This window comes from Schistocerca serialis, chromosome 6, assembly GCF_023864345.2.
Source record: "Schistocerca serialis cubense isolate TAMUIC-IGC-003099 chromosome 6, iqSchSeri2.2, whole genome shotgun sequence".
Taxonomy (NCBI): Eukaryota; Metazoa; Arthropoda; class Insecta; order Orthoptera; family Acrididae; genus Schistocerca; species Schistocerca serialis.
In genome coordinates this window covers 85921711-85945122 of record NC_064643.1, presented here as the reverse complement: position 1 = coordinate 85945122, position 23412 = coordinate 85921711, and the positions used below count along the sequence as shown (strand labels likewise).

The 23412-nt window shown below is 45.0% G+C and overlaps 1 protein-coding gene across 2 annotated transcripts in view; it reads left to right on the top strand.

Moving 5' to 3' along the window:
* LOC126484096 (cytochrome P450 6k1-like) overlaps positions 1 to 23412 on the top strand; it is a 66838-nt gene that overhangs the window by 30725 nt on the left and 12701 nt on the right. For both annotated transcript variants that reach the window (XM_050107472.1, XM_050107471.1), the window contains exons 5-7: positions 9787 to 9977; positions 14155 to 14373; positions 19825 to 20076. In XM_050107472.1, coding sequence (XP_049963429.1) covers positions 9787 to 9977; positions 14155 to 14373; positions 19825 to 20076 — 662 coding nt within the window. The remainder of the gene's footprint in view (positions 1 to 9786; positions 9978 to 14154; positions 14374 to 19824; positions 20077 to 23412) is intronic.

The following is a 23412-nucleotide window of genomic DNA, read 5'->3' as shown; positions in this document are numbered from 1 at the left end:
ATTATGCAGCAAAGTAAGTAGAACTTAGCTGCTTTAAATACTTCTCCTTTCTATGATACTATAACGTTACGCCCCATGTCACCTTACTTACATTGTTACCTGTGGAAGAAGATTCCCGTCAAAGGTACATTGTAGATTATATGTTAGTGCACTTGATCTATGTCGGTCAATAGCACGTAAGCGTGATGACGGAGATGTTGTACCCTCCGCCACACTTTAATTAATATGCGTGACCTATGTCGGTCAGTACTAGTTAAGTGTGATGACAGGGGCGTTGTACATCCAGTTACACCCTAATTAAATTGTAGTTAATGATAGAGGTTTTAAATAAGTGAGACAAGTAAGTTGCTCGCTATTAGGTATGTCGGGTGGGGATGCTTTACAGCCCGCATCTCGTGGTCGTGCGGTAGCGTTCTCGCTTCCCACGCCCGGGTTCCCGGGTTCGATTCCCGGCGGGGTCAGGGATTTTCTCTGCCACGTGATGGCTGGGTGTTGTGTGCTGTCCTTAGGTTAGTTAGGTTTAAGTAGTTCTAAGTTCTAGGGGACTGATGACCATAGATGTTAAGTCCCATACTGCTCAGAGCCATTTGAACCATTTTTGATACTTCACACGATGACTATATGTGCTTGAAGTCGCAAAGGTTATCCTTAAACTTTATATACCCAACCAAGTAAATTTCTTTCCATTTAATGCAATTTGCGTATAGTTAATACACATAGGGACGTCATCTACATTATGCTTGGTTTGTTTACAATTACGGTTATCAGACCCCAACACGTGATATACAGACAGCCAATAATACACAGCCTTGACTCTCCGTATGCGCACGCGCAAGAGTTGCTATGTGCTCAGTGCAATTCCGCGCGCAACGGTCAGTGCCAACGTAGTTGCCGCTGCCAACCGACCCCGTGGTGAAGTGATGCTGGGACTGGACTTCAGTCAAGTAGTTTTAATTGAACATGGTATCACGGTACTACATGTTGACTGTGCCTTACTCTGGCATGTTACAGTAATTTTATGCTTCTGAAGAAGGCTAGATTAATTTAGCCGGAACCTGGTAGAAACCAGAAAATATGCGCAACTGAGGCTGATCCTTCAAAATATTAGTCTTTCACAGTTGCTGAAGGGGCTGCAATACACTAAAAATTCTTAGAAGCTCGAAATTCTTTCAAGGCTAAAAGAATTCTTCGAATCCCGCGTTTTCTTTAATGTCAGTAACTTTGGAGACTGGATTGCCTGCCTCAGAATGTGCCCCTCCGAACACGCGATTTTCTTTTTAAATGCATACCAATCAAATCAGATGGATATTTATACTAAGATGGTATCTGTCCTTTAGGACATGCACGAAAGAACAGATACCATCTTAGTAAATATATAGTTAAGGCTCACCGGCCACTTGACCATCTTCTTCTTCTGAGCGAATGCACAAACAGTGCCCGAACTCTTTACGGGAATCGGCAACGCGCCGCGAGTAATGAGTATAATGGGCGGGGGCACAACGAATGTAGTGCGGGACAATACGTTGAGAATGGGGGTTTCGCGGGAGGCGTGCCAGAGATAAATCCCTGCAGTCGCGCTATCCTCTGTGTGTTCGGTGGCTCAGCCGGCGCGGTATCTCAGCGTGTTCGGTCAGAAGGTTGCGTGCTCTCTGTAATAAAAAAACTGAGTCACAGGATCAACGATCACCTTGAACGGACGTCTTGTGACGTCCGCATAGACCAAACGCAACGAACAATATCGAACAAAATGAATTAAAGAAAAAAAAGAAAATGTGGGGCAGATGGATAGAGCGTCTGCCATGTAAGCAGGAGATCCCGGGATCGAGTCCCGGTCGGGACACACATTTTCATCTGTCCCCGTTGACGTATGTCAACGCCTGTAAACAGCTAATGGTGTTCATTTCAGTGTAATTTCAGAAGGATATTACCTTGCAATGTATTACCGTGGTCAGTCTGCAGTCTAGTCTAATTACCACGTGAATTTTCCAATTCATTCCGGATGTTCAAATATTCGTTTCTGCGATCTTTTTTTCCTTCATAAGTACACCAATAGCGAGTTTTAAATCGAAAAATCGTTTCAGGCATGCCCCTTGACTTAACTAACATACTCTATAGTAACATATGAAGTCTCCACAGCCTTCATTAATTTCCATTGAAAGCTGTTGCATCTGACAATGGAATAATGAGTGCCACTTCAGGAATTTTACTACCACTAATTTCTTCAAGTGCTCCATGCCTGCAAATTTAGCACAAAGTCCTTCTTCATGAACAGAACGACGAATCTCATCTGTCGACCGTTGTAATAGATAGCCCTTTCATCACCAACTAATTCTTTCTGTATTTCGTTTCATAGCAAATATACACTACCCATTGTCCATAAAAACTGAGAATGCTCATCCCTCTCTTCTGTCATTTCCATTCATTTTTAAAGGATTGTCATGATGGACCGCTAGACTAGCTGTTTTTGCGCAAACAGCCACTTGACCTGAGTGCGCCCTTAAACCACCAAGAAATAGCGAAGGGTAAACAGCGTCGACACCACATTTCTGCCGAAATCAGAGCGTTGTGCTGACCGCAAAATGCCGCACCGCAGTGCTAAATGAAATGTCCGCGATGTTCCGGATACTTCCTAGAGCGACCGAGCAAATCCGAGTGACAGGCCGAGCCTCGCTGAACCCGCAGCCCGCACACGCTTCACGCGTGAAGTTTGGCACGCCGTGGCCGGCGCTGCACTAATGCATGTCCGCGATCACATTTCCTATATAGCCTGTCGGTTCCCTTGGGGGATCATCAGTGACTGAATATCGTGTAGACCCGCCCATTGCCTGGTGTTTCACAGACAAGACGTCTTGCACTTGCCCGCGAAAGGCAAAGGTCCCGAGTTCGAGTCTCGATCCGGCAGACAGTTTTAATCAGCCAGGAAGTTTCATATCAGCGCACACTCCGCTGCAGAGTGAAAATCTCATTCTGGAAACATCCCCACGCTGTGGCTAGGCCATGTCTCCGCAATATCCTTTCTTTCAGGAGTGCTAGTTTTGCAAGGTTCGCAGGAGAGCTTCTGTAAAGTTAGGAAGGTAGGAGACGAGGTACTGGCGGAAGTAAAGCTGTGAGGGCGGGGCGTGAGTCGTGCTTGGGTAGTTCAGTTGGTGGAGCACTTGCCCGCGAAAGGCAAAGGTCCCGAGTTCGAGTCTCGGTCCGGCACACAGTTTTAATCTGCCAGGAAGTTTCATATCAGCGCACACTCCGGTGCAGAGTGAGAATCTCATTCTGAAGCCGACTTCCTTCTTCCAAATCCACTTCTGATTTCAATGACAAGTTTGTTTTCCTGGCCATCATCCGCAGATAGCTCATAAATATTCGTTCTGCACATAAAAAACGCCTGTTTCTTGCTCCAGTCTATTTTATTTGTTCCAGATGCATTTCGCCTTCACTTTTAAGCATCTAGAATGACACAGTTTTGTATTCGTGTGCGATATTTGTGTAGTATAGATAGTTCACGGCTTATTTTTTTACGTAAATGAGTCATCCCTTACAGTCATTCGCGTTTTTTGCTGTCATCTGCGTGTCCTTTCATCTGGAGACATGCTGGAGGTCGCTCTATAACTTTAGATATGAAACATAAACACGTTTACACGTTACGAAATTTTTTCCTCACAATTTCCATGTTCCTTGCGCTAACTGTTGTGCAGCACTATTATTCTTGTCACTAGCTGCAGATATTTTACTGGCAAGTGTGATTTAAAGTACACTACTGGCCATTAAAATTGCTACACCAAGAAGAAATCCACATGATAAACGGGTGTTCATTGGACAAATTTATTATACTAGAACTGACATGTGATTACATTTTCACGCAATTTGGGTGCATAGATCCTGAGAAATCAGTACCCAGAACAACCCCCTCTGGCCGTAATAACGGCCTTGATACGCCTGGGCATTGAGTCAAACAGAGCTTAGATGGTGTGTACAGGTACAGCTGCCCATGCAGCTTCAACACGATACCACAGTTCATCAAGAGTAGTGACTGGCGTATTATGACGAGCCAGTTGCTTGGCTACCATTGACCAGACGTTTTCACTTGGTGAGAGATCTGCAGAATGTGCTGGCCATGGCAGCAGTCGAACATTTTCTGTATCCAGGAAGGCCCGTACAGAACCTGCAACATGCGGTCGTGCATTATCCTGCTGAAATGTAGAGTTCCACAGGGATCGAATGAAGGGTAGATCCACGGGTCGTAATACATCTGAAATGTAACGTCCACTGTTCAAAGTGCCGCCAATGCGAACAAGAGGTGACCGAGACGTGTAACCAATGGCACCCCATATCATCGCGCCGGGTGATACGCCAGTATGGCGATGACGCATACATGCTTCCAATGTGCGTTCACCGCGATGCCGCCAAACACGGATGCGACCATCACGATGCTGTAAACAGAACCTCGATTCATCCGAAAAAATTACGTTTTGCCACTCGTGCACCCAGATTCGTCGTTGAGTACACCATCGCAGGCGCTCCTGTCTGTGATACAGCGTCAAGGGTAACCGCAGCCACGGTCTCCGAGCTGATAGTCCATGCTACTGCAAACGTCGTCGATCTGTTCGTGCAGATGGTTGTTGTCTTGCAAACGTCCCCATCTGTTGGCTCAGGGATCAAGACGTGGCTGCTCGATCCGTTACAGCCATGCGGATAAGATGCCTGTCATCTCGACTCTAAGTGATCCGAGGCCGTTGGGATCCAACACGCCGTTCCGTATTACCCTCCTGAACCCACCAATTCCATATTCTGCTAACAGACATTGGATCTTGACCAACGCGAGGAGCAATGTCGTGATACGATAAACCGCAATCGCGATAGGCTACAATCCGACCTTTATCAAAGTCGGAAACGTGATGGTACGCATTTCTCCTACTTACACGAGGTATCACAAGAACGTTTCACCAGGCAACGCCAGTCAACTACTGTTTGTGTATGAGAAATCAGTTGGAAACTTTCCTCATGTCAGCACGTTTTAGGTGTCGCCACCGGCGCCAACCTTGTGTGAATGCTCTGAAAAGCTCATCATTTGCATATCACAGCATCCTCTTCCTGTCGGTTAAATTTCGCGTCTGTAGCACGTCATCTTCGTGGTGTAGCAATTTTAATGGCCAGTAGTGTACATGCCGGAAACTAACGTCTGATGATTTATGCTCTCTTCATATCTCTGTTTCTGTGTGTGTGTGTGTGTGTGTGTGTGTGTGTATGTGTGTGCTTAGTCAGGACGAGTTGTAGAAAGTTGAATGTAACAGCTGTCAGAGAGTGGCTGAAAGTTACAGTGTTCAGATGATCTGAGTATTGTGAGTCTTGGTTTAAATCAGGGCCAGACACGGCATGCTAAACTTCACGCGTGCAGTTTGTGCGGGCTGCGGGTATGCCAAGGTCCGGCCTGTCACTCGGTTTTGCTCGGTCCTTTTCGGAAGTACCCGAAGCAGCGCTGCTTTTCATTTAGCATTGCGGTGCAGCACTTTTCGGTCGGTGCAACTCTGTGAGTTCGGCAGAATCGTTTTGTCAGCTTTGTTTATCCTTCGTTATTTCTTTCTGGTATAAGAATGTTCACAAGTCCAGTGGGCTGTTTGTGTAAAAAGAGGTAATCTAGCGATCCATCATCACAATGCTTTATAATTAATGGGACTGACAGTAGAGAGGCGTGAGCATTCTCAGTTCGCGTAACCGATGGCTACTGCTTATTTCCTATAAAACGACACTTCAGTACCATGCAGAGAGAATTTCAATACTTAGATGACAATGACAAAGCTAAAAATTACAACTACCGACAGGCGGGATTCACTGTTCTGTACATCAAGAAGTACTTTGTGATAATTTTGCAGGCAAGGAGCACTTGAAGAAATTGGCGGTACGAAGAGTAAAACTCCTGAGGTCGCACCATTTATTCCATTGTCAGATGCAACAATTTTCAATGGAAGTCAATCACGATTATGGACTATTACTGTAGAGTATGTCGGTTAGTTCAAGGGGAATACCTGGAACGATTTTTCGATTTAAGACTCGGTGTTGTTGAATTGATGAAGGAAAAAGGAGTGCAGGAACGAAAATTAGAACATCCGGAATGGTGTGCACACTTCGCATTTTAAGTGGACTTGACTGCACAGTGCCCACAGTAAAACACTGCAAGGTAACTTCTTTCTGAATTGACACCGTTTGCCCTTTCAGTTTAATGCGACCTGTGCATGTGCATAACTGATTGACCTGCAAGGTAATTCCTGTTCTAGTGGCAATTATTTTACATCAAACCAGCGTCTACATTGCTTTGGTGAGATAGAGTTTCCATGTCTGCATAATAAGGATGCAAAACTTCTACAATATTTCGTTCGACATATTTGTGTGAAAGATCTTTATTCGATTGCGAAACTAAGTAAGTCACAATTACGAGGCAACTTGCGTGTGAAACTCTGTGAAAGAGTGTGCATCTTTGCGTATGTCGATAGTCTGTACCAGACAACAATTATATTATGGCGAGCTGGTATGACATGGGCATACAAAAACTGCCACAGCAGCTACAAAAATGCATCGACAGAAATGGTGACTATGTCTAATAATAGCTAAATGTTCAAGGTATAAACTAATGTAAACCATTGTAGAAATAAATGGGTCTGTGTACTCATAAAAAATAGGAGACCTTACTTTTGGGATTACCCTCGTATATGTCACTAAGAGGCAACTTAAAAGTGAGAGTGGCATCAAGAAAAGGAATGTTTTGCCATACTAGATCTCAACGCATTTCACCCTTTCCACATATTGCTCCATCAACGGTTCAATAGCAGTGACATTCAAAATTATTATTCTCCAAATGGAATTCACAAAAACCGCAAGGAAATGCGGAGCTTCGATGCAAGAAGTTGTTTACAGATGAAGCAATGTTTACAAACCGTGGGCTGATAAATCTTCTCCAAGTGAGCTACTTGTCATTTAACGTCCGATCTGGTTCCACGTAAGTTATATGGGGGAAAAATCTGGGGATCTTGCTTGCTACAAGAGTGCCTCAGCACCTTGCTGATAGTTCGCAGAGACTCACGCCATGTATTGACGAGCATTGCCTTGTTGAAAAATGCCAGCGGGTTACTGTCGTATTAGAGTTAACACGCGAGGACGGAGAACGTCTGTGACGTACTGTTGTGCCGTCAAAAGTCCCACGGTCACTACAAGCCGTGCCCTGATACCGTAGCCGATGGCTGCCCACACCACGACGCCAGAGGAAACAACGCTGAGTCTCTCGAAATTGTTGGAACTATGAGACCTCTCGTCACCATATTCGCCGGCAATGGTCATCCACAGCAGAGCAGAACGAAGATTCATCGCTGAACACAGTTCGACGTCATCCACCAGCCGTCCACATTTCCCTATCACGGCACCACTCCTAACGCACCCGATAGTGTTAACGGCAGCCTATGCGTAGAACCGTAATTCCCTGGGCCGTATGCTGCTGGTCTGCAACAAACGGTACGGGATGGCAAAGAATGTCGCTGGCAGTCCTTTACTTGTTCTCAGGTGGCAGGCGCAGATGCGAAGGATTACGTTGTTTAGGTGCACAATACAGCGGTCCTCCATTGTGATGGTGAGACGTGGTCCATTAGAAACTTGATGAGGAGTACGATTGGTCTCGCTTTAGCATGCAGTCGAACATCAGGCCACTATCTCACTGGAATGCGCCACAAATATGGATACTGCACGATTCGATAGACCAGCCAAACGGAAACCCACGATTAAAGTACTCGGTAGTGAAGCCACTTTATAAAAAGGGAGACAGGGATAATGTTGACAATTATATACCTATTTCTATGCCATCAGTGTTTGCTAAAGTTATCGAGAAGGTTGTATATACAAGGTTACTGGAGCACTTAAATTCAAATAATTTGCTGTCAAATGTACAGTTTGGTTTTAGAAATGGTTTAACAACTGAAAATGCTATATTCTCTTTTCTCTGTGAGGTTTTGGATGGATTAAATAAAAGGTTGCGAACGCTAGGTGTTTTCTTTCATTTAACGAAGGCTTTTGACTGTGTTGACCACAAGATATTACTGCAGAAGTTGGACCATTATGGAGTAAGGGGAGTAGCTTACAATAGGTTCGCCTCTTTAAGAACAGAAAGCAGAAAGTAATTCTCCGCAATATTGAGAGTGGCAGTGATGTTCAGTCCCAATGGAGCACTGTTAAGTGGGGCGTTCCCCAAGGGTCAGTGCTGGGGCCACTGCTCTTTCTTATTTATATAAATGATATGCCTTCTAGTATTACAGGTGATTAAAAAATACTTCTGTTTGCTGATGACACCAGCTTGGTAGCGAAGGATCTTGTGTGTAATATTGAAACATTATCAACTAACGTAGTTCATGAAATAAGTTCGTGGCTTGTGGAGAATAATTTGATGCTAAATCACAGTAAGACTCAGTTTTTACAGTTTCTAACTCACATTCAACAAGAACTGATATTTTGATCAGACAGAATGGGCATATTATAAGCGAGACGGGACTGTTCAAGTTCCTAGGCGTTCAGATAGGTAGTAAGCTGTTGTGGAAAGCCCATGTTCAGGATCTTGTTCAGAAACTAAATGCTGCTTTATTTACCATTAGAACAGTATCTGAAATAAGTGACAGTTCAACACGAAAAGTAGTCTACATCTCATATTTTCATACGCTTATGTCATATGGTATTATTTTTTAGGGTAATTCTTCTGATTCAAAAAGGGTGTTTTTGGCTAAAAAACGGGCTGTTCGAGCTATATGTGGTGTAAGTTCGAGAACCTCTTGTCGACCCCTATTCAATAGTCTGGGAATTCTGACATTGCCCTCACAGTATATATTTTCTCTAATGTCGTTTGTTGTTAGCAGTATTAGCTTATTCCCAAGAGTTAGCAGCTTTCACTCGGTTAATACTAGGCAGAAATCAAATCTGCATGTGGAATCCACTTCCTTGACTCTTGTGCAGAAAGGAGTGCACTATTCTGCTGCATCCATTTTCAATAAGCTACCGCAAGAACTCAAAAATCTTAGCAGTAGCCCAAACGCTTTTAAGTCTAACCTGAAGAGTTTCCTCATGGCTCACTCCTTCTATTCTGTCGAGGAGCTCCTGGAAGAGCTGAAAAATTAAGCAAATTCCAGTGTTACATTGTTGATTTTCTTTATTTAAACTTACGAATTGTCGCCTGAATACGTTACTTGTATTTCATTTTATCTGTTTCTACTATCGTGTTATAATTTCATGTATTGACTCGTTCCATGACCATGGAGACTTCTCCTTAATTTGGTCCCACGGAACAATAAATAAATAAATAACAATGAGTCCACTTTCAAAGTCTTTCACATGCCGATTACGCCGTCTCGAACGACCACGTGGCACCTCCGTGTCCTGCACCATGATCACTCAGTACCTGACGCTGCTCACGCCCTCCGTATACTCTGCAGGGTCTGGTAGCAACACTAAACACAAACCACACTAATTCAGTCCGATGGCCGTTCTACATGTCACAGAGAATTGCAATTCTAATAACTGACCTCCACACCGATGGTGAGTACAAGACCGATGTTTCATAGACATCTGATGTCCTCTGGGTCTTTCACTCTTCGGCAGACAATGTACAAAATTTGACTAATTGCTTTTGTTTTTGTGTCACGTAATATATTATTTCAGCTTAAGACAGAATAGCTAAATAGCTTCATCCATAGTTTCGCCTTGCAAAAGGTGAATCTGTCTTCAAAATCATCACTATTTTAATCAATAATTATTTTTCTCTTGTAGGTTCAAAGGTGGAGCGGCAGCTATTAGTCACTATTTCAGACGGATGGTTCGGGAGACGGTAAATTATAGAGAGGAGAAAAACGTAAGCAGAAAAGACTTTTTGGAACTTCTCATTCAGCTGAAAAACAAAGGATACGTTGACGTTGACAAGGGGGACGATGGTGAACTGAATGGCACCGCAGACGTCAGCAGTGAGTTTTCAGTTATATCAGAAAATGTGCACACACTTAACAATATTATTAATAATTATAGTTAAAACTCGGAGATCGATTTCAGCACAAACATGCATAACTAAGCACGATCCTATTTGAGATGGAATGCTATGCCTTTGCTCACTAATCTACTGAACCGGAAACACACACGCGTCATCAGTGTCTTAAAAAGAAGGAGGACCTGTGTCAATTTCATCATGCCGTGTGTGTTTCCAGTTCAATAGTTACACTAGTACATCTTATTGTGTTATGTTTGCTGATCTGGTGACAAAACAGGCATATTGGCTGCTTATTTTCCAGCTAGCATGTGAACTTCATATCTGAGACAGCTGTGACCGTATGTGCAGTGGCTGTGCGGAACTGTTACTAACCGCTCCATCGCATGTTGCTTTCTCACACACTGCTGTGTGGGTCCTCTACCATCCTAACTCCACACAAGTTCTCCTTCACATCTAGCAGGACTAGCACTCCTGGAAAAAAGGATACCGCCGAGAAATGGCTCAGACACTGCTAGGCGTTAATCTAGAATCAATTTCCACTTTGCTGCGAAGTATGTGCTGACTTGTAACTTTCTTGCAGATGAAAACTGAATCCCAGACTGAGACACGAACCAAAAACCTTTTTCTTTTTTTGTGGCAGAGTGATCTACCGTCTGAGTTAAGCACGCGAGAGTCACGACCACCCTAACATCCTTACCTCCCCCCCCCCCCCCCCTACCCCTTACTCAGAACTACTACCGCCAGTAGCTCTTTCTGACCTCCCAAATTCCAAATACATTTTCCTGCATACCTTGAGGTACCAGCACTGCTGCACGAAAGAAGATTCCGGGGAAATGACGGAAGTAAATCTGTGATGGGAGTTCGTGAATTCTGTCTGGGTATCGCAGACGATAGAACATTCTCCCACAAAAGGTAAAGGTCCCAGGTTCCAGTTGCCAGCCTGATACACAGATTTAGTCTGCCAGGAAGTTTCATATTAGCGTTAACTGCGTTGTAGAGTGAAAATTCATTCTGGAAACAATGCTTCTTCCCATGAAGCGTGATAATGCCCAAGAGTTTGAAAACAGTTATTTGATAATAACGAAATAAAGTGTTTACTTCGAAATTAAAGGAGCCGCCGATGCAGGTAAATTCTTCGTTTTAGGAAATGTACAGCAGCTGTGGACACACACATGATTACCCCACCTGTTTCCTAATACAGCTACACTGTGCTATAGTAAGTAATAGCCACTAACTGCTTGTAACATATTTCACACATAACACTATTTATGTTCCCTAGATATTACAATTCCTACCTAACTTCATGAACAACGCTTATCAGCACCAGTTGAGTCAGCGCAGGAACACGCAGGGATCCGGTGATGTGGAGTTCCATGTTCAACAATGGCCCTTGAACAGTGTGCTCCGAAACGCGTGTGCTTGCACCATCGTTGTACCCTTTCCTCAGATCTGTCACATGTCGCTGCCTATCCTGGATTACATACTGGGCGATTCTCCGACCTCGTACGTTTTGTGCTGAGATGTGGTCGTCCAATACCATACGGCCCACTGGATATTTCACCAACATTGATCCGCTTTCCATAGGTTCTCACGACAGTAGTACGCCAAAAGGCGACTAGATCCGCCGTTTCAGAGATTCTTGTTTCCTGTCGCTGGGCCACAACAATGTGCCCTTTGTTGAAACCGTTAATATGAGGGGATTTCCGCATTTGCGGCCCGTATCTTCGCTATAATGACTGCCCGGTCGCCTATCTTCCGCTTACACTCTTTCCTTACTGCATCACGTTCTCGCAACACTTCCAGGAGGCATTAAACCTCGCGGTAGGCTGTGGTCATTATGTTTTGGTTCATGAGTGTATGTTGGAAACAAAGATTATGCTTGAGTGCAGGTGTTCGTCACCCTGTTTTATACGTATGTGGACCTGGACCCCATACTGCGCAAGGCGCATTACACGTAAAACTGCAAGACGTGAGTCCCTGGTGTCTATGGCTGGTCCATCGTGCACCACCTGTCAGAGGTGATCACTTCACCTCATACCCTCCCTCTTTCTTCCGAAACGCGATCCACAATTCCCAGCGGGGTTCTGCCGGACACCAACTCACTGGCCTGGGCTTCTATGCGCAACCTAGCTCATCACGTACCCAGCTAAACTACAGGGAATGTTACACGCAAAAACCATTAGGAAAGAGAAGGAATTAGTACAAAAGTAGATGGTTCAATTCTGGCAATCACTGATTAAATACAGAGTGCGTTCCATAAGTAATGCGACCAATTTTTTCTGACACATCGGGACACCACAGCGTGTAGTAACCGGCAGGGCAAAGTGGAGGGGGGTATCAGCATCAAAACGCCCTTTGTCTCATTCGGCTGCGAGCTGCCACAGAGTCAGCATGTGCGTTTCCGTCAACCCCGTTTTGAGTTTATGTAACACGGCACAATGGATAATTCTGTAGAGCAATGGTACGCTATCAAATTTTGTGTTAAACTTGGTAAGTCCGCCACCGAAACGTTTTCATTACTGCAGCATACTTTTGAGACTGATTGCTTGTCCAAATCACAAGTTTTCCGGTGGCACAAGTCGTTGATGGAGAGCCGAGAGGAGATCACCGACAAACCTCGCAGTGGACGGCCACCAACCGCACGAGTCGACGAAAACGTGACGCGTGCGCGCGATTGTTTGAACTCTGACGGATGGCTGAGCCTTCAATTGATAGCAAAAACTCTAAACATGTCAAAAACAACCGTTTTCCGCATTGTGACTGAAGATTCGAACATGAGAAAGGTGTGTGCCGAACTCGTCCCAAAAGTGTTGATTGCCGAACACAAGCATATGCGTGTGCTTTGGCGCCGAGAAATGTTGGAAATGTGTAAAAATGATCCTCATTATTTAAACTAAGTTATCACTGGTGATGAGTCGTGGATTTTTGAGTACGACCCTGAGACAAAAAGGCAGAGTTCAGAGTGGCACACCCCATCGTCGCCCCATCTCAAGAAGGCACACCTGAACAAGTCCAGGATCATAACCATGCTCATTGTCTTCTTTGACGTCGGAGGCTTTGTCCACCACGAATTCGTACCTATCAGGATTACAGTGAACTCAGCTTTCTACTTGTAAGTAACTCAAAATACTGAAAAGGAGGGTCTCGCGCTGCCGATGCGACATCAAGGACACGAGGAAAGTTCACCACGACAACGCCCCGAGGCACAGCGCCTTCATTGTGAACGACTTCCTGGCCAGGACCAAGACCACATTGGTTCCCCAGCCTCCATACAGTCCTGACCTGGCTCCCGCTGACGTCTTTTTGTTTCCTCGGTTAAAAGGAGTCATGAAAGGAAAATATAGGGACACGATTGAAAGCATCCAGCTCTAAAGGACATTCCGGAAAAGGCATTCCTGGATGCCTTCCAGGCATGGAAACACCGCCTCCAGAAGTGTATCGTCGCAAGAGGATGTTATTTTGAAAATTTTTGATTATTTGTACGAATATATTTTTAAAAAATTTCAAATGTGTGTGAAATCTTATGGGACTTAACTGCTAAGGTCATCAGTCCCTAAGCTTACACACTACTTAACCTAAATTATCCTAATGACAAATACACACACACATGCCCGAGGGAGGACTCGAACCTACGCCGGGATCAGCCGCACAGTCCATGACTGCAGTGCCTTAGACGGCACGGCTAATACCGCGCGGCCGAATATATTCAATAAATTAATTTTTTTATGAATTTCGTCGCATTACTTATGGAACGAGCCATGTATTTTATTAACTGACGAGTACGGAATTCAAATAGTAATAACTTTAAATCAGTTATCAATAACATGTGAGACGCACCAGTCAAGCAATGGATAGAAGATGAAAGAAAAACTACATTTGGACAGAATCTAGACTCTGGTAGGAAGGTTGGATTAGCAGTATAACTGCGTATTAAGGGTGCAGAGTTGGAAGTGGTCGAAAACCTAGCAAATGTTTTATTTAGAAAAACGTCTATATGAAGAGATAGTATATCATTATGATAAAAGTTGCTAGTCCTGTTGTGAAATGGTACCCTTTCGTAGTTTTTCATATTTTGCTTACATGTTGTTGCTGATATGATATTTTGTTGAGCCACTTTGCTCTGGTCTGCTTACCGTATGTTTCCATGTTGCTTACAGAACTGACAATGGACGAAGTGGCGGCACAGGCGTTCATCTTCTTCGCAGCTGGATTCGAAACTTCTTCGTCGACAATAAGTTTCACTCTCTTTGAGTTGGCTCACAATATCAGCCTGCAGAACAAACTGCAAGAAGAAATAGACTCAGTGCTCAAAGAGGAAGGGGACGTCACTTACGAATCGATTGCTAAGATGACGTACCTCGATAAAGTTGTGTCAGGTAAGTTCAGCAAACTGTTGTTATTGTTGTTGTCGTCGTTGTTATTTAAATCAGGGCAGACGACAGCGCAGTTGTGAGCCCTCGAAGCAATAGATGTAAAACAGTAGATAACCAGAGTCAATGGGAACAACTTCACCTATTTCCGGATCCACATCTGTCCCGTGTTGCTAGAACGACATAACCATTGCTCCACCTCGTCTGCAGAATGTCGTGTTTATTTCATTCATTTTGCCGTTTTCAGTCCGTACCTGGATAAAAACGAATACCACAAACTGTACACCTGTAGCCCATAGGGAAACACGTTACACCTCACGAAAACACTGAAGTTTATAACAATTTTGAAAAGTTAGTTATACAGGGTGTCTCAGGAACAGTGGTCAGTATTCAGGGATTCGACAGAAACGATCACTCGAAAGAGACAAATCCAGTAAATTATGGGCTCTATAACGCATACTTTAAGATCTATGAGTGCTTCTTCATCTTCGATACTGCGAAACAAATCTCTTCTGCTGCATGCTCTTTGCTTTCTATATTTTGGGAGGTGGTAGCATGGGTCAAAACAAGAAAAAAGGACATCAAGTAGACACTGCAAAAAAGAATTTTTCTGACCAGGAATATTCCAGACATGTTCAATGGGCAACTTGTCAGGAGCGTGTACTTTCCAATAAACCAGTGGTCAGTTCCGAAGAAGTCCCTACCATAACTCGCCGGCCATTACACTTTGCTTCGTGCGGCTGCATGAAGAAGAGACATCTCGGATTGTACAGGGTGTTACAAAAAGGTACGGCCAAACTTTCAGGAAACATTCCCCACACACAAATAAAGAAAAGATGTTATGTGGACATGTGTTAAAGCTCATTTTAGTTTCGTCAGTATGTACTGTACTTAGTCGATTCACCGCCAGTTGGCCCAGTTGAAGGAAGGTAATGTTGACTTCAGTGCTTGTGTTGACATGCGGCTCATTGCTCTACAGTACTAGCATCAAGCACATCAGTACGTAGCATCAACAAGTTACTGTTCATCACCAACGTGGTTTTGCAGTCAGTGCAATGTTTACAAATGCGGAGTTGGCAGATGCCCACCTGATGTATGGATCAGCACGGGGCAATAGCCGTGGCGGGGTACGTTTGTATCGAGACAGATTTCCATAACGAAGGTGTCCCGACAGGAAAACGTTCGAAGCAATTGATCGGCGTCTTAGGGAGTACGGAACATTCCAGCCTATGACTCGCGACTGGGGAAGACCTAGATTCTAGAACGACGAGGACACCTGCAATGGACGAGGCAATTCTTCGTGCAGTTGACGATAACCCTAATGTCAGGTCAGAGAAGTTGCTGCTGTACAAGGTAACGTTGACCACGTCACTGAATGGAGAGTGCTACGGGAGAACCAGTTGTTTCCGTACCATGTACAGCGTGTGCAGGCACTATCAGCAGCTGATTGACCTCCACGGGTACACTTCTGCGAATAGTTTATCTAACAATGTGTCAATCCTCATTTCAGAGCAAATGTTCTCTTTACGGATGAGGCTTCATTCCAACGTGATCAAATTGTAAATTTTCACAATCAACATGTGGTTCATGCACGATGGAGCTCCTGCACATTTCAGTCGAAGTGTTCGTTCGCTTCTCAACAACGGATTCGGTGACCGATGTATTGGTAGAGGCGGACCAATTCCATGGCCTCCACGCTCTCGTGACCTCAACCCTCTTGACTTTCATTTATGGGGGCATTTGAAAACTCTTGTCTACGCAACCCCGGTACCAAATGTAGAGACACTTCGTGCTCGTATTGTGGATGGCTGTGATACAATACGCCATTCTCCAGGGCTGCATCAGCGCACCAGAGATTCCATGCGACGGAGGGAGGATGCATGTATCCTCGCTAACGGAGGACATTTTGAACATTTCCTGTAACAAAGTGTTTGAAGTCACGCTGGTACGTTCTGTTGCTGTGTGTTTCCATTCCATGATTAATGTGATTTGAAGAGAAGTAATAAAATGAGCTCTAACATGGAAAGTAAGCGTTTCCGGACACATGTCCACATAACATATTTTCTTTCTTTGTGTGTGAGGAATGTTTCCTGAAAGTTTGGCCGTACCTTTTTGTAACAGCCTGTATAGAATACGTGATGTGCTGGTTGTCTTGTGCAGGACAAGTAGCAGTCTGGATTAGAGGCTGCCCAAACAGTTTCTTTCGGCTGCGTTCCTCATCTTCCTAAAGCCATTTCATCTAGGCTTATTCATTGTTGATTATGTTAGTCTATTATTTTGTCCCTAATAGCTCATTTCGAGCTTCTGGTTCTTTTCGAGCGATGCAAGTACTTTATGCAGTTTCGGCCAAAACATCCGACCACCAGCTTAACAGCGTGTCGGTCCGCTTGAAGCACACTGCATGTTGCTCTGCAGTACAGGACGAGGGTCCAGCTCACGTCAACACGGACCCTGGACCCCGCTAGTCCGCCACCATGCGCGCCAAATGGGAACGGCTTTGATTCCGAACGAACACTACAAAATGCGCACACATCCCGTCTCTCAGAAAACTTCAAGATTTCTAGCTGAACCGTACAGCCTGCTATATCTTCCCCTCAAAAAGGACATGGCCGGCAATCGCAAAGTATGAACACTCTTACGGCCAATGGCGAGCTTCCTTCATGCACAATAACGAGGCCAAGAAAAACGCGCTGCGATAAAATACCAATTACTTTTCGATTCACCCTTCTTCTTCCCAAAAGCTGCTCTTTCTGATTCGCCTCTGTGACATCAAAAACATTTTTTTTTCCAGTCGCGCGTTTTCGGCCAGTAACTAGCCTCGCATCAGAAGTCCTCTGAAAGTAAAAAACAGTGCCCAATGCTAAGCTCTTATATTTTCTGCAAGCCATGTTTCTTTAGGAATCCGTAAGATTGTTGTCTTCTGAAAGCACTCATCCGAACACGAGAAATCGCCGGCCTCCCACTGACAGTGGGCCTTCCTTGGCCTCAGCTCGGCCACAGGGTAGGCCTCAGTTTAAATGCACAGTAGTTGACAGCCCCGTAGGGAGCCCGGTATCGTAATTTTCATGGAGTCATCACTAGAGGCTGCCCACCTGTGCAGGTGCCGGTGGGCTGCTGTTTTTCGTTATGTCAGTCACTTCATTGCCTGTTCGTAATCCACCATGCTTTCATTATCCCCCAATTAGTGTGATTTTCTCATATTAAATGAAAATGGGCTTTTCAAAAAAATCGAGTTTTTCAACTGAACACCACATTTCTTAGAAGACAAACTACGGTTCTGAGCCGAATATTATGATAAAATAGTTTCCACCCATTACATATTACAGTGTTTATCATGCATGATGCGTACACACAACTTGCCATAGGTTGGAAAGGAACAGCTTCTGCTTTCCAGTCACGTGTACGAATAACCTTTGTTGGATTATATTTGGCTATTTTTCTAGAACCGTTCATATTTGAATTGTTTAAAGTAATGATAGGTAGTTATCCAAGCAACGTAAGGAAATTATCCCAAAATATTTGTTCATTGCCTATTAAAAAGAAGCCTTAGTGGTCTCCAATGAATGACTTTGCAGCTTGATCAATCATCATTAAATACTGATAAGGTCAAAATGCACTTTCTTAATAGCTTGTTTGTCCGTCTTTGGAACGAAATGCATCACTGATCCTGCGTACCAGGGATCCGACAGTTTGTTGGTAAGTTTGAAGTTTGTGGAGGTATATATCATTAGATGTCTACGCGTAAATCATACACCTCGTGTAAATAACGCGCCACTGATTTGCGAACCCGGTGATGGCGCCCGATAGCGACCCACGTGAGTTCCATAGGATTTAAACCAGGCGAATTTGGTCGCCGAGACATCAACGGGAGCTCATCAAACCACAGTAACACGGTTCTGGCTCCTAGACAACGACAATCATACTGCTGACAGACGATATCACCGTCGGGGAAGACATCAAGCATGAAGGGATGCAGGCGGTTAGCAGCTGTCAGCGTGTCTTGGATTACTCCACAGGTCCCGTGCAAGCGCAGGGAAATGTTTCCCATCGCGTAATACTGCTCCACCAACCTGCGCCGGTTGTGCGCTGCACGTTTCGAGCCACGTCGATGGTGGTGTTTGTGGAGACAACTAGCGACCTAGTGTAGCAAAAATGTTATTCATCTGAAGATCCGACACGTTTCCATTGATCGACGGTCGCATTCCGATGGTCCTGTGCCCACTACCATCGTAACTGACGACTTCGTTGGGTCAATATGTGAACACGTAGGCGTGGTCTGCTGCGAAGCTCCGTGTACAACAATGTATGATGAACGGCGCGCTCCGAAACACCTGTGCGTGCACCAGCATTGTGCTCTTTCGGCAGAGATCGCACACATCGCCATATATCCTACTTTACAGAGATGACGAGTATCCGAACCCCGCCTGCTGCTGTGGCCGAGTGGTTCTAGACGCTTCAGTACGGTTCAAAATGGTTCAAATGGCTCTGAGCACTATGGGACTTAACTACTGAGGTCATCAGTCCCCTAGAACTTAGAACCACTTAAACCTAACTTACCTAAGAGTATCACACACATCCATACCCGAGGCAGGATTCGAACCTGCGACCGTAGCGGTCACGTGGTTCCAAACTGAAGCGCTTAGAACCGCACGGCCACACCGGCCGGCTCTTCAGTCCGGAACCGCGCTGTTGCTACGGTCGGAGGTTCGAATCCTGCCTCGGGCATGGATGTGTGTGATACTCTTGGGTTTCTTAGGTTTAAGTAGTTCTATGTCTAGGGGACTGATGACCTCAGATGTTGAGTCCCATAGCGCTTAGAGCCATTTGAACCATTTTTATCCGAACACCACGTTCTGTGAAGAGTCATAGACTTCCAACGATTTAGCGCCTAGTGGTAACATCACTGCCCTTTTGTCTCTTTCCATAGGTGCTTACGACAGTAGCACGTGAACATTCGACCAGCTTCGATGTTTTCGAGATGCTCGTTCACAGGCTCTCCGTAATAATAATCTGCCCTTTGTAAAAGTCGCTTAAGTCATTTGATTTCCCCATTTAAAGCCCATATCTTTGCGACGATGAACCCGTGTCTGCTGTGCTTACGTACTTTTGCTACCATGCCACGTGCCCGCAACGCAACCAGGTGTCGCGGCGGGCAGTTGTCATTATGTTTCAGCTACCAGTGTAACTGTCACATGCGCCAATGGAGAGAGGAAACAGCTCTTAGTAATAAGTGAAGGTGTCATTAAAATTATCCGCCACTGTACGAACACAATTCCAATGCTACTTTTCGTTGCTTCCTGGTTGCGCTCGTATACGTTAGAGCCTGGATCTTGCTGCTTTCTTTATGGCGTTGTAACTTGTATTCGACTGATTTGAGAATTTCGCGTATTTTGTTACCATGTTTGTCAGCTGTGATTCTTAGCCGAGAAAGTTAACTGATGTTTCATTCACTTCCAGAAACACTGAGAAAGTACCCGCCACTGGCTTTCTTGAACCGGGAGTGCAACAAGGACTACCAGGTGCCGGGCAGCGATCTCGTCCTGGAGAAGGGCTCCACCGTGCTGGTGTCGACGCTGGGGCTGCACCGGGACCCCAAGTACTTCCCGGACCCGGAGCGCTTCGACCCCGAGAGGTTCACCGAGGAGGAGAAAGCCCGCAGGCACCCCTATGTCTACCTGCCGTTTGGAGAGGGACCGCGCATATGCATAGGTGAGTACTCTCTGTTCAGCTGTACAGTTCTTCACTGACACGTTGATCTCCACAACCCTTATATTTTCCTTTCAGGACCTAATATAACATGGACTACGTCAATCTCTTCCCACAGCAGAATGGTGACAATAACCATCGAAGGGCCAAAGAAACTGGTGTAGGCATGCGTATTCAAATACAGAGATAAGTAAACAGGCAGAATACGGCGCTGCGGTCGGCAACGCCTATATACACTATGTAATCAAAAGTATCCGGACACCCCCAAAAACATACATTTTTCATATTAAGTGCTTTGTACTGCCACCTACTGCCAGGTACTCCATATCAGCGACCTCAGTAGTCATTAGACATCGGGTGAGAGCAGAATGGGGCCCACCGCGGAACTCACGGACTGCGAACGTGGTCAGGTGGGTATCACTCGTGTCATACGTCTATAATCGAGACTTCCACACTCCTAAATATCCCTTGGTCCACTGTTTCCGATGTGATAATGAAGTGGAAACGTGAAGGGACACGTACAGCACAAAATCGTACAGGCCGACCTCGTCTGTTCACTGACAGAGACCGCCGACAGTTGAAAAGGGTAACAGGCAGACATCTATCCAGACCATCACAGAGCAAATCCAAACTGCATCAGGATCCACTGCAAGTATTACAACATGTAGGCGGGAGGACAGATAATTTAGATTTCATGATCGAGCGGTTGCTCGTAAGCCACACATCACGCCGGTAAATAACCAAACGACGCATCGCTTGGTGTAAGGAGCACAAACATTGAACTACTGAACAGTGAAAAAACATTGTGTGGAGTGACAAATCACGGTACACAATGTGGAGATCCGATGGCAGGGTGTGGGTCATCTGCCAGCGTTTGTAGTGCCAACAGTAAAATTCGGAAGCAGTGGTGCATGGTGTGGTCGTGTTTTTCATGGAAGAGGCTTGCACCCCTTGTTGTTTAGGGTGGCACTATGACAGCGCAGGCCTACATTGATGTTTTAAGCACCTTCTTGCTTCCCACTGTTGAAGAGCAATTCGGCGATAGCGATTGCAACTTTCAACACGATTGTGCACCTGTTCATAATGCACGGCCTGTGGCAGAGTGGTTACACGACAATAACATCCCTGTAATGGATTGGCTTGCACGGAGTCCTGATCTGAATCCTATAAAACGCCTTTGGGATGTTTTGGAACGCTGACGCCTTGCCAGGCCTCACTGACCGACATCGATACCTCTCCTCAGTGCAGCACTCCGTGAAGAATGGGCTGCAATTCCTCAAGAAACGTTCCAACACCTGATTGAACGTATGCCTGCGAGAGTGAAAGCTGCCATCAAGGCTAAGGGTGGGCCAACACCATATTGAATTCCAGCATTACCGAACTTGTAAGAGAGTTTCAGTCAGGTGTCCGGATACTTTTGATCGCAAAGTGTAAGACAACAAGTATCTGGCACGGTTGTTAGATCGGTTACTGCTGCTACAATGGCAGGTCATCCAGATTTAAGTGACTTTGAACGTGGTCGGAGCACGAGCGATGGAACACAGTACCTCCGAGGTAGGGATGAATTGGGGATTTTCCCGTACGACCATTCCAAGAGTGTACCGTGAATATCAGGAACCCGATAAAACATCAAATCCCCTACATCGGTGTGGGCGGATAAAGATGCTGCAAGAACGGGACAAACGACGACTGAAGAGAATCGTTCAATGTGACAGAAGGGCAACATTTCCACAAATTGCAGCAGATTTCAATACTGGGACATCAACAAGTGTTAGTGTGCGAACTATTCAACGAAACATCGTCGATAAGAGCTATCAGAGCCGAAGGCCCACTCATGTACCCTTGATGACTGCACGACACATAGCTTTACGCCTCGACTGAGCACGTCAACACCGACATTGGACTATTGATGGCTGGAAACATGTTGTCTGATCGGACGAGTCTCGTTTCAAATTGTATCGAGCTGATGTACGACGAAGTGTATGGAGACAACTCATGACAACTCAAGAATCCATAGTCCCTGCATGTCAGCAGGAGACTGTTCCTGTTCAAGCATGGAGTGGGGCCTGTGCAGTTCGAGTGATAATGGGACCCCTGACACGTCTAGACACAACTTTGTCTGGTGACACGTACGTAAGCATCCTGCTTGATCTCCTGCATTCATTCATGTCCATTGTGCATTCCGACGGACTTGGGCAATTCCAGCAGGGCAATGCGACACCCCACACATCCAGAATTGCTACAGAGTTGCTCCAGGAACACTCTTCTGCGTTTAAACACTTCCGCTGGCCACCTAACTCCCAAGACATGAACATTATTGGGCATGTCTGGGATGCCTTGCAATGTGCTGTTCAGAAGAGATTCCATCCCCTCGTACTGTCACTGATTTATGGACAGCCCTGCAGGATTTATTATGTCAATTTTCTCCAGCACTAATTGAGGCATTAGTCGAGTCCATGCCACGTGTTGCAGCACTTCTGCGTGCACGCAGGGGCGGTACACAATATTAGGCAGGTTAACCAGTTTCTTTGGCTCGTCGGTATAAATAACTCAAACGCAGACACAGGTTAATCATGAATTATGTTTCTTTTTCTAATTATGAAATGTATCCGTTCACACTTAGAAGTAACATAAACACATTAAAAATTGGAATACACAGTACTGACGTTGCAAAATGTTTATTTTATATTGCGTTGTGAACCGGCTTTCAGCCTTCCAGGGGATTAGCAGAATACTGAAGACTGAACAGGCAGTCCACACAACATCAGGGACAGCCTCTATTTGCGCAAAGCTTGTTCTTTCGAAAGATCTGTAACCATTTCACGACTACATTTCTATACGAAAAACACAAATTATAACGCTTCAATGTTATAAGGACATGAAGAAAGAAATATTCTGTAATTTTAGGAACTGAAGATGTAAGTGTAAATTCCTAAACCCACTGATTGACTGACGTAAATATCTTGTGCCAAGCTAGTTGTTCAGATATTTCTTAAGGTCTCTCAACGATACAAAAAATGGTAAACTGTCATTAAGGATACTGAAACAGAAACGAAGAAGGTATGGACAAATATAACATAGATTACACTCAAAGATTAAAAACGTAAGAATATGAGGCTAAAAGAATACACAAAGTGAGCAAGAGAGTGCCGATGCGGACTACAATGTTAGGTGAAGAAAACTACTGATAAAAGTGATGAACAAGCGAAGAGAGAGAGTGGTGGGGGGAGGGGGAGGTGAGGAAGGAATCAATGCAGTGTGCGGAGTGGGGAATGTCTACACTGTTTACAACAAATATATTATCTAATGGTGGGGAAAATGTTAAGTGGCAGCTTCAAA